Here is a 15,241-nt window from a genome sequence, read left to right as displayed (position 1 = left end):
AGTTAAACAACCACGGCGACATCACACATTCCTGTCTCAGCCCCACTCTCACCGGAAACCAATCACTCACTTCATTTCCTATTCTAACTATGATCATACTGAGGTAAACCAGTCCCTGAGATGGAAGCAGAGATGACTTCTTGAGATTTATCATGATCCCCAGATCCTGACAAAACTTCAGAAGCATGTCCTGATGATGAAGAAGAGTCATCGTCCAGTCAGCTAGAAAAAGCCAGTCGTCTAGATATCTTAAGAGACGAATCCCCTTCTTATGAGCCCATGATGACACTAGGGTGAACACCCTGGTGAAGACCTGGGGTGCTGTCGAGAGATCGAAACAGAGAACCTTGAACTGGTAATTTTTATCTTTGTGTATGAATCTGAGATACTTCATTGAAGACGGATGGATTGGGAACTAAAAGTATGAGTCTTGGAGATCCCATGTGCACATGAAGTCCTTCAATCTTACTGCTTAAATGACCATGTCTGCTGTCTCCATCCTGAACAGAGTTTGAAGAAAAAACTTGTTCAGGGGTGGGAGATCTATGACTGGTCTCCAGCCTCCAGACACCTTTTTCACAAGAAAAGGGTCTACTGTAGAAGCCTGGGGACTCGTCTAAGACCTCTGGGAGAGCGCCCTTCTGCAGCATGGCCTGGACTTCAGCCCAGAGGGCCAGCTCCTTTACGGATCCCTCCATACAGGAGCTAAGAGGAATTGGATTCCAAGTTAGAGAAGGGAGAGATTGAGTGAAGGGGACACGATACCCTACATTGACCACTGCGATCGTCCAAGGATTGGCCCTGTGATGCTGCCACGTCTGCCAGAGGCATTGTAGGCATCCTCCTACTGGTGAACTGATGAGAGGATTGCTCTCCCTAACGGGAGTGGCGACCTCGACCGCCCCCTCTACCACCTTTCTTTCCTCTGAAAGACTTTGTCCCTTTCTGGTCCCTGGACTGAAATGACTTCTTAGACACCTTAGATGTTCCTGGTTTAGAATTCAAGGGACGTGAAGAGGTGGACTGATCTTTGGGAGGTTGGGAAGCCCTCCCATAATGCTGAGAAGTCATGGCTTTGTGGAGGAGAGAATCCTTGGAGGATTTTCTCCAACTATCAGCTGCTCTTTCTGCCTCTTCAGGGTTGACGAGAGGGATTCCGTCGAGGGTAGAGTTACGAAGGCGCATGACCTCCACTTTTGGCACCTGCCTGTGGAACCTTCCAATCACAGTATCACTTCTCTTTAGAAATGCATTCACCCACAAGTTGACTGCGTGGTGCGAAAATCACAAATTTTAAGTAATTTGTATTTTTCCTAACAGTACTTACCTCGAACTACTTTCTTAGGGGTATCTGGGATCTCCTCCCAACCGACCAGATGAAGGAAGGACTCCAAGGACCGTCTTGTCGAGTCCTTGGAAAGATCCTCGGATCGAACAATCTGGCAAAATGACCCCAACCATAGGTCGAGCCATGAAGCAGCTTGCATAGCGTATTTCACACCTCTCTCTATGTTGAGGAGCTCAGAGGCAGTAAGGGAGGCCCTCAAGGAGGTTAGTCTCTATACTGGGACACCCCTGGTAAGAGACTCGACCGAGGGGTCGAGATTCAGGGTAGGACGAGGTTCGTCCTGGATTTCATAACACTTCCTCTGCAGAATGAAGAGAAGTGGAAGAGATTGGGGGGAAGACCCTGCTCTGAGAGAGCTAGAAGCTCCTGCTATCTGGGAGATAGCTTTCCTTCTGGCTGCATCAAGTCCTTTTGACCAAGGGAGGACTGCACTGGTCTCAGGAGGTTTCTGGGTACCAAGACTTGGTCCAGAACCATATCCTTGCCTTGCTGTGGGGGCAGTGCCAGGATTCAAAAAGTTATTGATGGTCCTCATGCCAGAAGGGATTTTCCGACTCCTTGCGCTCAGCCTCGCAGTGGAACTTCGGACTCGCCGCTTTGGGGAGGTATTCTTCGTCCATGTCCTGGAACTACTCTACCTCCAGACTTTCATCCGTGAAAGCTAGGGGTAGGTCAAGGTCGTCAGCTGGAACCTGTGAAGGGCCAGCCTCAGGAACCCACTTGCCAATTCCTGTCTACAAGCTTTCTTGGCCTTAGAGTTCTTAGGAACCATCTTTGAATCTTTCAATTCTTTCCTGGAAGGGAAGTGTTCTTCAAGCACAGATGTTTTGGAAGAAACATGCAGTTCCTTAGGTTCAGGAGCAATGTCTGGTTCCTCCTCAGGTGGAAGCGATACCAGACGTTGGTCCGGAGGAACGATCTCGATAGGTTTAGGATCGAAGACGTGGATGGCAATCTCCTGAGGAGAACCTAAGTCCCTACTTGTACGGGGTTGTATGATGTCTGCGTGCGGAGGAGTGTAACGCTTCATCCTCATCCTCTGTTTGGTCGTCATCCTTTCGCCTGGTCGAACTGATGTTAGGGGAAGAGGACCTGTCGGTGGAGCAGCTGCAGTCTTTTGTTTGTCCTTGGTGTTTGGTTGAGGTGGAGATGACCTAAACACCGAAGGGACAGAAATGCTCTGAGCCGATCTCCTCTTAGGGTCAGAAGGAGCGTCAGAAGAAGACGAAGAAGACTTCTCCACCGGAATACTGGGAGTAGACCGTAGTGGACCAGTGGGGATGAGCAGGTGGAAAGCCAACCCCGAACATCTTAAGAGATGACACCAAGGTGTCATACCAGGACAGAAGCTCTAGACAAGTCAGGAGCATCCTTAGGGAGTCTTAGAGGATGAGAACGCCGTCTGGGCTGGCCTTTAGAGGGGACAGCATCCTTGGAAGACAATTTCGTAAGCATCATTAAATGATGCTTGGTTATTTGCACTAGGTGATCAGGAGATATGGATACATCCGCTTACTTTGTAGGGGGTTCTTTCATTCCATCCGGAAAGGGAATCAGCCTGCCGCTAAAGCTGTCAGTAGTGAAAGTCGTTGTCAGAGTTGGACCCTCGCTTGCTTTTGAAGCTCTGGCCTCAGCACATGAGACATTCGTCTACACAGTAGGTTTACTCACTGTTGGATGTGATTTTTCCGCGACCATGCACGACTCCCGCATGACTGCGTGTAACTTGCGAGCGAAATCATGAGATTCGCGCATGATAGCGTATGAATCACACGCAAAAGTCACAACTTGGTGAGCAACAGATGGCGAGCGAGGAGGAGGAGGCCTTTGAGGCTTCTGTGCAACTATAGTATCCTGTACATTTTCTGGAGGAGGAGATGGGAGCCTCCAAGTGTTGTGGAACAACACAGATCGTAGGAGGGGGTCAGCAGGAGGCTGTTGGATGGGCGAACAGGAACGGTCACGTCATCTGCGCATGGAAGGGCCAGGAGAGGGCAAAAGGTAGACCTCGCACACATCCAGGGCGAAAGATGTTGAAGCCACAGAGGACGGGTCTCTCCTCGCGCCACGCTGAAGAAGTTGCAGAGGAGTATCCTTCAAAGGGGGAGCAGAAACCCCAAGGATGGCCAAGCCTGAAGAACATCTGCAAGGGAGAAAGGCTCCCCAGCAGCTGGAGGTGAAGATACTTCACTACAGAAAGCATCAACACCCCCAGTACCCAGAGGTTGCCAAGGAAGTTATTAAGTCTGCGCTCCTACTTGACCGTTCCCCTGAGGAAGACGGGCAAGGAAGAGCTTCGGGAAGAGATCTAGGGGTACAAGAAGAAGAAGCCTGAGCTCTTTCCCTGTTGGAGATAGACCCCTGGGGAGAAAGGCTTTCTTCTTCCTGTGCCCCCCCAATTTCTCCCACTAGGAGGCAGGCCACTCCTGACACTCGTCACAGGGCACACCCTGCTCACAGCGCACCCCCAGTAAGTAAGACACAGCAGATGGGAGTCTGTATTGACAGAAGACAGGAAGGTGCTTTCAAGGCCAGGACATGATCGCAGGAGAACGTACAGATGGACCACACACACCTGAAAAGAGAAAGAAAGCACTTAAAGCAATTATTGGTAAGTCTAATGGCTAAGCCTTGGGAGTCCAATCTCTACCAGCTAAGAGAAAAGTGAGACAGCTATGCAAGCTGTGAGTGGAGATATGTGGCTAGCGTACGCACCAGCCACCCCCTACCTACTCACAACAGTGGTTAGAGAGGGTTGCCATCTCGCACATTTTAGTCTATTTGGCTACCTTCCAGCTTCGCCGAAGATAATCCATATAAATTACAAAAGGTTTGTTAGTGAAGGAACAAACAAATTTAATACAGATATGAATAGTAGTATTTACAAGTAGTGAAAGAACAAAAACTATAATAAAAAAGTTTTTAGACCAAATATATTATATAAAAATTACATACAGTATATTGCATATGTACAATTTGAAACTTACCATTCCCTTGGGTGGCCTTTGATAGTTTTACAATTTGGACGGTACTTGCGAAACAAAGATGAGAGTTTCATACGATCCAGTGAATCAAGTAGAGCCATCATAGTTGTATATTGATGACGGCTTAAACCTGGCAAGAATGGTACAAATAAAAACGTACACTACATTTTATAAGACAACATCTGTAAATAAATAAATCCATGTAAATGTTATCATTATAAATTAACAGGTTTCCTTTAATCTATAAAACTTGTTTTATAGTCAATATATGGTGACATCTCCCTCTACAGTGTCTTTCTAGGACCAAGTTTTCTTTTTTAACCTATGCCATGACCCCTACAGGAGCTTTGTCATCATCTCAAGATTTCTGTAGAGCTAATTGATAAATGCAAGGAAGTAAGTTCTCATACATTTGCTTTTTTAAATACTAACTTACACCTTACTAATATATTTACTGTATTGGAAAGAGCCTACATCCACATAAAAGATCTTTAATTCTACACAATCTGCATATTATAAAAAATCCTCAAACAATTAAAGAATTTTTCATAAATTTCAAAAAAAAACATTTTACCTTTTTTTAAAAATTTCATGTTCAATGCGCATTTTTAATTACTCTTTAGTATTCCAGTGATGAATCTTTTTTACATTAGTAGAAGTTTCAATCTTTTGCCAATATAATGCAACAAACCAGAAGTCTTCATCTGCTAATATACTTTTGTTCGCTAACGTCATTTTTCGGCAATGAGCATAAGCGTCAAATGGTTAAGTTACATACAGGATCAGTACAACTAAAGTATGTCTACTAGATATTGAGGATTAGGCATCACAGGATCAAGAGAAAATTTGCTGTGTATTGTACGTGAACTGTGCAGTACCTCTTTATATTTTTTTAAGGCATTCTATCCGTAAATAAGGGTCGCACTGTACAGTGCTGGATATATTACAGTTACTACACGCACCTATGTTCACTGAACTAAAACTGTACCGTACACAAACTAAACTACGTAGTTACAGGCTTTGTATTAAGTAACGAATTAGTAGGGTGGTGAGGTGACCACAATAAGAAAACTATCACTTACTAGTGATGGCTCATCTTACCTTAGCTACCAAAACTGTATAGTAATGTGGTCATAGTACTGTAAATATGTGACAGTAATATACATTACAGTATCAGCGAGTTTTATTGGCTTGGAAAAACCATTTTGTCCTTACAATTACAGAGGGTGGCATGATGACAACTTACAAGTTTAAGTTGTCCTACCTATGGCATTTTTAGCATACATCATTCTAGCCTTCATCTGAAATCCTGACTGGTGATTGTCTATTAGTTAGTGAGCTAATCTAGCCAAGATATACTTTAGAAAATGATCTGGTTTATTATTATCCTTTCATTATTCCTATCATTATTATTACTTTAAGAAGCTACTTAATAAAGAGTTAATTGTGTACATTAATAGAGTGCTTGCTTGTTCAATTCTATAAAATTATTACAGATAGATATATACATAGCAAATATCACTCGGAAAATATAAAAAACTGGTAAATATATCTATGTTTTTGTGAAATACGGATATCTTAATCTTCACTGTATATCTAAAATATAAAAATTAAATGAACAATCACTCCTTACCTATAGAAAGTTCATCCATGACAAAATCGAGCAACATCTTTGGATGACTAAATTTTACTTCACCGATTTCTGGCTTGGGATTCAGTGTAAGTTTTGCTGTTGAACAAATTGGCCCAAGAACTGAAAAGAAAGGGGAAGGAACATAAAACAATACAGTTTTCATTAGAATAGCTAATTTGAATAATTTCATTACAAAAACTATACCAAGTAGTAAGAATCAAATGTAATCATTTTCAAATTGAGAAGGAAATTCACTAAATATATAGCACTGTACTTTATAAAATCACTCATGACTCATGGAATCACTTACTGTAATGCATATCGTCTGGACTGTTTTCTTTTGAAGCAATAAGTGAATGAAGGTACTCAATTTTCTTGTCTTTGGAACCCAAAACTTCTTCACTGAACATTTCAGCATTTGGATGCCAATACAAGGCCAAGCTGTCAAGGCTATTCAGCTGCAATAGGGAAAATAGTTCAGTGTATTGGTAAATAGTTGCATGAAAAGGATACAAATTCATCACTTTCATTCATAATTAATGTCAAGTTTTCCCTTAAAGTTGAGCATCTGATAAGTTCTTTCCCTTCATTCTCTCCATTTCATGTTCTCCTATAGTTTAATATATCATTTATGCCCTCTTCCATGATCGTCTGGGCTTTTAAAATGTTTCTTACCCTGCCAATTTCATATCTGATACCAGATGCTATTCTCTCAGTCTCACTAAAAACCCAACAAATTTCATGTCTTTCAGCCTTTCAACACACACCTATCTTACCCATGTACTTTAGCCACAAATCTTACCATTATGCTGTCATAATTTTCCAAAACCTCCACATTTTTACTACGTAAAGAAAACATCAAAAATTTTCTGAACCCCCTCGTTCCTCTTAATCTTTTTTTCTAATTTCTTCCATCCAAATAAATAAACAAATTGCAGATAACTGTCATAAAATTTAGCTGCTTACTAATTAAAAGCTGTATGCCACTCCTTAGGTAGGCTTCGCTGTTGCTATCCCTTTTATCAATCAACTTTCTTAATACTAACAAGACCATTGCATAGTTCCTGTCTCACAAAAAAATACAATATCATAGTAATAGAATAGGTCAATATCCTCAAACATTTACCTCTTCACAAGGATAATACAGTATTGTCTATTTCTTCAAAAGTCACTTATCATAAAATCTAGGCATAAAAAATTCATTACTCCATTCAACCATAGCAATCCGGAACATCTCTCATGAAACCATCTACTATACTTAATACTCAGTATCCAATTCATTCATACTTAAGGTTTAAAGCTTTCACACACGATGTTGTAACACGATAATAAGTCTATGTGGGATATTCGGCTGCAGCCCACTAATCACTACAATGGTACTTCGCAAGATTAGCAAACAATGGTTTGATTTTGGAGTGTCCTCTCAAAAGAGCTGCTTATCATAACTAAAGTCTCTCTTCTACCCTCACCAAGTGGAAACTAGCCACTGAACAATTACAATGCAGTAATTAACCCCTTGAGTGAAGAATTGTCAGGTGTGAGGAAAGAGAAGAATGTGTAAGGAATATGCCAGACAATTTATCGTATGTGTAGGCAAAGGAAAAATTGAGCTGTAACCAGAGAGGGATCCAATGTAGTACTACCTGGCCAGTCAACTCTCTAGCAGTAATATCTCAATTAATATGTGTCCTTGTGAAGTAAATAAGAAACTAATTAGTTAAAGATTATAAAATCCAGGTTGACTTTCTTCTTTTTGGATTCTTTTATATAGAAGTGAGTAGGAAGCATAACTAATGTACAACCTAACACTCATATACAAAGTTCATTTTGAGGGATTTCACGGTAAACTGTAGTAGTTATTATTACTTTTTGGGGATAAAATCTTAAATTTTTAAAAGGACTACTTAAAAATCAAATAAAATTCAGGGATGTAAAGCAACATGCCAAGGATTATCCTAGTCATAGGTCTCCAAAGCCCCTTTAATATTTTTATTCACTTAGTACAAATGCTTACTGATTTCACATCGTTTTGCTACTGTCATTTAATTCTAGTTTTATGTTGCAAAATATGTCTGAATACTTCTATAGTGATAAGGTTTTGATTGGACAAACAATCTGCACAAACCTTAGTGTCAAGAATATTGCCATGGTCTGTATTTTTAAGAAGAAAGCTCTATAAGTGAAAAGTCAAAATGTTCATTATCAGGTCACTTTTTCAACATAGTTTTATACTTGAGCAGAGCCAAGTAGAGAGAAGCTAAATAGAATTTCTGTACTGTATACTGGCCTAACTCTCAGCTAACAGCTGCTTATAATAATATATTCATCACATGTATTTTGAAACATATTACACAAGATTAAAGACACAGCAAATCCAAAATCACTCACTCACTCACTCACTCACTCACTCACTCACTCACTCACTCACTCACTCACTCACTCACTCACTCACTCACTCACTCACTCACTCACTCACTCACTCTCTCTCTCTCTCTCTCTCTCTCTCTCTCTCTCTCTCTCTCTCTCTCTCTCTCTCTCTCTCTCTCACTCTCTCTCTCTCTCTCTCTCTCTCTCTCTCTCTCTCTCTCTCTCTCTCACTCTCTCTCTCTCTCTCTCTCTCTCTCTCTCTCTCTCTCTCTCTCTCTCTCTCTCTCTCTCTCTCTCACTCTCACTCTCACTCTCTCTCACTCTCTCTCTCTCTCACTCTCTCTCACTCTCTCTCTCTCTCTCTCTCTCTCTCTCTCTCTCTCTCTCTCTCCAAGGCATAATTAAGAAATATCTGAGAGAAACAAAGATTTACAGTTATTGTTTTTAAACCTTGCTAAATTCTGTTTATTAAAATTACCAGGATAATCAATGCAGATGTAAAAGCTTTTGCCTATAAGGTTAATTAATTTAAAAATATGAGGCACTCAAATACCCTAAAATCACGCTGCAAACAATATAAGGTAAGTGAATTACAAAATCCCCAAATTTACTATTAGATACTTTTCTAAATAAGTCAAACTTTATTGTGGGAAAATGGAAACAGTATTGAATGAAACTTAAAAATGGAAACAGTATTGAATGAAACTTAAAAATGGAAACAGTATTGAATGAAACTTAAAAATGGAAACAGTATTGAATGAAACTTATATAGGATTCTCATAATTATTACAATTATATAGGTATTTACTACTGTATTCAGTATCTATTAAAAACCTTACCTTGTATATAAATTTATCTGAATCTAAGCAAGGCTTCCAGTTGGCATCAGTGCTCTTCATGGACAAGTCACTTAAAGTTATGCCCACTGAAAACACATTCCCAGGGGAGCTGATTTTGTCTTCATATCTGAAAATTACATGAAGCAGTTTATAAATCACAATCTGAGCTTTAGAAAATTCACCTTCCAAGATGAGGAATTTTTTATGAAAAATACAATAATTCAAAGATACAAAATCATTTCACATCTAATAGGGTACTTTGAGAGTTGTCATTAAGTTTAAATTAGGAAACAAAGAAGTGAAATTGTGTGTATAATAATGTTATGATTTTAAAAAATAATTACGGTAATCTTTCATTCAAACATATTCTTTATTATACCTCAACTTCATGGTCAAGTAATTGACCCAAAAAGGCACCTGATAAAAGAAAAAAAAATGTTATCAGACTGGTAGCTGTGTGAATGCAAGTAAGTAGTCACTTGTTATGTATCATTTTTCCATTTTATTTTCTTTACAATCGAAAGAAATCAAATAATTGTTCAGTACTGATCTGATTAAGCCAAAAAAAACGGAAAATTGAATTTTGATAAAATGTACAGTAGGGTCCCGAATTATGCGTGTTCGAATTATACGATTCCCCTTTTCTGCGATCGCTATTTTTCAAAAATAAATTTTCTGTATCTGCGAAGCTGTTCAAAGTCTGCGAGTCAAGCACTACAAAATGTATCAAATCTATTGTCTTTCTAAGTACAGTATATTGGTAGCCCTAAATACGGTGATTTATAATAAATGTTACAAAACAATATTAACATTACATCTTATTAACATAATTTCATAATGAATAGCCTTTTTAAGGATAAAATTCCACATCAACAATGAAATCAACTGTTAACTGTGCAAGTCCATCTGCAAAATGTAAACAGAATTGTGGTTACGTTCTCGGCAATCTTTATCTTTCTTCAACCTTATGATAATTGTAATTGTTGATGATGGTATATCAAAGCATTATTTTTGTTTAGTACAGTATATATAAGAGCCTTATTTTTCCCTCCGGGCGTTCAAGGTTTTCACGAGTAGACTGGGTTCGTTTATCGGCAGTGGATAGCCTAAACTTTGGTAACGAGTCGGCAATATTTTATCATATTCTAAACTATACATTTGATTTGCAAAGATTGGTTTTGTAGAGTAGATGGTAAAACAAAAATCTTCTCTCTCTCTGAGAGAAAGAGAGAGAATGTGATGCCAGAAATCCTCATTCTCTCTCTCTCCTTCTCCGTAAAAAATAAAACCTTAGTTCACATATGGCAACTTGAGTTTAAGAATGAAATCAACATGAATATTGTTAGTTGTGGCGATCAATTCCTCGTTTCAGGAGGTACTCGAAACAAAAACATGGCATTCGATTACAACAACTGATTCTCTCTCTCTCTCTCTCTCTCTCTCTCTCTCTCTCTCTCTCTCTCTCTCTCTCTCTCTTTCTCTCTCTCTCTCTCTCGTTATACAATACTTACAAATAGATGAAGAAACCAAAATCGGTTTTCTTAAAGTGTCAATTAAATACAAAACGAAAAAATTATACCGTGTATACATTCATTTCAATCATAGCTTAAAATATGGTATACGATTTCGTCAGCAAACTACTATTTTTTAGGAAACACCATTCTATTCCAGAAAACTTTTACTCTTTAAATAGTCAATTGCACTATAATAAAACATATACTTATGTTTTTAAATTTCGGGTGTGTTTTAAAAATAGAGTACTGTGACTTCTTTTTGTTTTACTTTTGGCTGTGATCACATCAGCTGATGTCTAGCTTCTGCTCTCAAGAACATGCGCGGTACGAACACATTAACAAAGAATTGTTTACACCATTTCTTAACTTATTCAAACCATCTATACAGTTAATATTACATAAGCACCAATGGCTTATAACCTATATTTATTGTTTATGGTGGGTACAAGTTGACTTATAACTGAAGTTAGGAAAAGCATTTTGGATATGGAAAGGACAATTATCTTTCGTAACAGTTTAGAATTATCAAAAATTATCATTCTGTTATTAGCGGCAATTTGCTATTGTGGATTAAACGCATAAGGAAAAAAAAGGTTTCCAGCTTTGCTACGAATTTAGGAATTTATATGGATACGATAAGTAAAATATTTGTAATAACATAATGTTTACTAAATGTTTGTAATATCATTAGTTATCACTTTGATCATGTGTGTTTGATGCGTTCGTTTATGATGATCGAAGATGGAGCGTAAACAAATGGAAGGTTTCCGATTCAGGCGGCGTCATAAAGAAAAACATTATATAAATGGCATTCATTTCATTTATTTGGAAGTTCTAAGAAAAATTAAGTAGAACATTGGTAATAACAAAATCAACATATAATCAATACTTGGTGAGATTGCTTTCGATGCAAAAACTAACTTATACACAGATGTAAATGCATTTGTTTCTTCGTTAGGAAACGCATGATATAAAATCGCATTTATTTTGATAATTCTGGATTTTCAATCATACAACATAAGCTAGTCTATCGAGTGATGGTTTTGCTATTCACCAGTTGTCTTATACAATAGATATGACAAACATTAAAATTTGTCTGTATTTTGGGTCGTGTTATAAATGGAAATATACGGTGTTTACACCCATCCTGGTTGTAATTTTAACCATTTTTCAAGTTATTAGAGCTTTAAAGTATATTAAATGTTTGATTTATTTACAAGAACAATTTGATATTATAAAGAAGTACAGTATAGTACATTGAAAGTATTGGAAATGGGTAGTAAACACGTTTGAATAGGCAAGTTGCTGGTTGCCATGGCCCCAATGGAATTATTTCTGTTAGTCGTGTGTTTCGAAATATGCGATTTTCCATTTATACGAGTTCATTGATCGACCAAATTCTCGTATAATTCGGGACCCTACTGTATTACATTGTATTTCAATACTTATCTGTGGTCAACCATGCTTCATTGGTAAAGCTCTCTATTTTTGACATCACTAATTGGCATGGTGTCAAATTCTAGTATGACAAATTCGGAGGTAATTTGTATTTTTCCTAACAATAAAACCTTAGCTATTTATAGGGGTTATTACTTTTGGCGAAGCTGAAAGGACTAGCCATTAAAATTTACCAAGGGTTAACTACCCATCCTGCTAGTAAGCGGGGGGGGGGGGGGGATTTAGCTTACTACTCTTCCCACTCACACACCTGTGATTGAGCTCACTCTTCTTGGAGGTAGAACTTCAAGGGGGACAGGGTTGACGGGCAAGTACTGCTGTATGTATAAATAGCTAAGGTTTGTATCGTAAGGAAAAATAAAAATTACCTCCAAATTTGTCATTTGTTCCGTTACTGGAATACAAACCAACGCTATTTATATGGGTGACTCACGCATTAGGAGGGTGGAAGTCCCAGCCCATCTGGCTTTTTGGCCTTACCCAGGGTACTCCCTATTGTGCAGGGATTAGTGCAACAATAAGGAGACCCTAACACCTCGCTAAACCTGCTATGCATGGTCTGCGGCCTACGCAAGCTGTGTGTGACAAGAAACTAGCAATGTGACTGACAAGGTAAAGGTAATTTTGAGACTTGCAGGGATTAACCGAGGAGAATGAGACATTTCCAATACCATTTCACCAGGGTATGGGAACAGAACAGCATTGGGACAATACTGTACTAGGATATACAAGGGAGCAATGGTTTACCTGCAGAGGTCTGAGGTCATCTTGTGCAGAGGACCCAGGATGCTGATTTCCCCAAGAGAGGGGAAGATTAAAAAATGAAAAGAGCCAGACTTTCCCTTTCATACACTCAGACTAAAACCCAGGTAACCAATGCCCTCAACCTTCTGCTACTTGCCCAATAAGGAACTTGAGGTACTAAATCAGTTGTTGTGCATCTACCACAGGACCGATAGAAAATGTACCGAGGTTCCTGTGTGTCACAACTTGCAGGTAGTGGGCAGTGAACGTAGTTTGGCATTTCCACATGCCCACTTGCAATACCTGCATCACAGAGTAGTTCTTCTGGAAGGCCAGAGACGTAGCTATCCCAATGACGTCATTAGAATCCCGTTACTTAATTGGTTAAAAGGTTTATGACGTAGCAAAAAGCAATAATTCCCGGGAAATCTTCAGTCTCCGCGTTGGTTTTGAGTGTTGCGTGACCGGCTCTCGATAACCATTATCTTTTATCGTTATTATTGTAATTAATACAGGTTAATATGGGATAAAGACATGATAGAATGATAATATAAGTTTTAAGTGATAACAGGAATTACCAGTAATGGAATAATTCGTATATCATATAAGTGAATTCGTACCAAAAGGTAATATTTTTTCGAATGAACATTGGCGTCTTGGTTTCGAGTGATAAACCTTTATCATAATTCTTATTTTTCGTAATTATTGCATGCTGATATTGGATAAAAACGAGATATAGAGAAAATGGAGTTTATTACGAGCTGTAATTTATGTAAATACATCGCATATCAGTAGTTGCAAAATGTTTTTACCTTATTTATTTTAGGTTGAAAGTTATGGCGTCCCCTTCAGTTTCTAACGAAATCACTGACATTTCATTTTAAGAAACAAGAGATGAGGAACTTTCAGATTCTGATGATACTGATAATGAAATGGAAAGCGACAGCAATGAGGATGACGGATCATCTTCAGAAAGTGAAACAAATACATGTGCATCAGGTGGTGTTTGGGCGTGCCTCATTGGTGAGGATGCTGGCCCTATTCCAGTGCCATTTAGTGCCACCCCAGGAACTATGCATTCTCCACAGGCCGACGCCCCCCCCCCCCCCCCATTTGCTTATTTCAATTTATTTTTTCCTGATTCTTTTATGCAGACTGTAGTCAATGAAATAAATAAGTACAGTGATTCATTTATATCTAATAAGAGGGAGTATTTGCAGTGCCATCCACGATCAGCCGTTCATAATTGGATTACAGATGGGCACACTAACATCAAAGAAATGAGAGCTTTTATTGGCATAGCTCTCAATATGGGAATTGTGAGATTACCCGAGATAAACGATTACTGGGACACTTGCCATAAACCAATCTCCCAAACTTGGTTTCGGGAACATTTTGCCAGAGACAGGTTCAAACTACTCTTGAAATTTTTGCACTTTGCAAACACTGCAGAAATGCCTGCCCAAAACTCTCAAGATTATGGTCCGCTTTATAAGATCAAACCAGTTATTGATCATTTTGCACATGTCTTCAGAAGACATTTTCATCCCTCGCAAAACATTGCCATAGATGAAAGTATGGTAGGTTTTAGAGATCGCACACCTCATCTTCAACAGTACATGCCGCAAAAAAGGCATGCAAGGTTTGGTGTCAAGCTGTGGTGCCTTTGTGATACTGAAACTGGTTATACTCATACCTTTGAGGTGTATAAGGAGGTCAGGGAGGAAGATAGGAGTGGTGAGGGTTTCACTTACAATTTAGTGATGCGTTTGATGAAGCAGGCTGACCTTTTATATCAAGGTTATCATCTAGGACTTGATAATTATTTCAACTCTCCCCAGCTATTCCAGGACCTGTACAATATGAAAACTACTGCTACTGGTACAGTAAGAAAAAATAGGAAGGGGCTTCCAAAGAATTGCGTAAATGCCTCCTTGGCAAACCAGAAAGTGTGTGAAAGGAGGAAGGGACCTCTTTTGTGTGTTGTATTCAAGGATGGTAAAAACCAACCAATTTTTCTCTCAACAAAATCAAAGGGGGGTTATTCTGACTATACAAATAGCAGGGGAAAGGTGGTAACAAAATCCAATGTTGTCATTGATTATAACAAATGTATGGGGGGCGTCGACCTCAAAGACTCAAAGCTGTAAAAGTATTTGGCAGAGAGGCATACAGTCAAATGGACAACAAAGGTGGCCTTTGCTCTTTTTGGGACTGCTGTTCTAGACAGTTATATACTGTACATGAAGCATACAAGCTCCCAAACAGAATTTCACGAAAGCACTACATGCTTTCAATAATTGAGGCTTTGGTTGAGGACTATAGACCAAAAAGGCCATCACACAAAAGAAGGA

At 39.0% G+C, this 15,241-nt stretch overlaps 1 protein-coding gene across 1 annotated transcript in view; it reads right to left on the bottom strand.

Moving 5' to 3' along the window:
* Vps13 (vacuolar protein sorting 13C) overlaps positions 1 to 15,241 on the bottom strand; it is a 469,226-nt gene that overhangs the window by 363,001 nt on the left and 90,984 nt on the right. Inside the window, exons 5-8 of the mRNA XM_068346310.1 lie at positions 9,172 to 9,298; positions 6,276 to 6,423; positions 5,966 to 6,085; positions 4,336 to 4,462 (exon numbers count right to left, since the gene is read on the bottom strand). Coding sequence (XP_068202411.1) covers positions 4,336 to 4,462; positions 5,966 to 6,085; positions 6,276 to 6,423; positions 9,172 to 9,298 — 522 coding nt within the window. The remainder of the gene's footprint in view (positions 1 to 4,335; positions 4,463 to 5,965; positions 6,086 to 6,275; positions 6,424 to 9,171; positions 9,299 to 15,241) is intronic.

Source organism: Palaemon carinicauda, chromosome 22 (assembly GCF_036898095.1).
Source record: "Palaemon carinicauda isolate YSFRI2023 chromosome 22, ASM3689809v2, whole genome shotgun sequence".
Lineage (NCBI taxonomy): Eukaryota > Metazoa > Arthropoda > Malacostraca > Decapoda > Palaemonidae > Palaemon > Palaemon carinicauda.
Note: the sequence above shows the minus strand (reverse complement) of the source record. Positions and strands in the feature narration are given on the sequence as shown.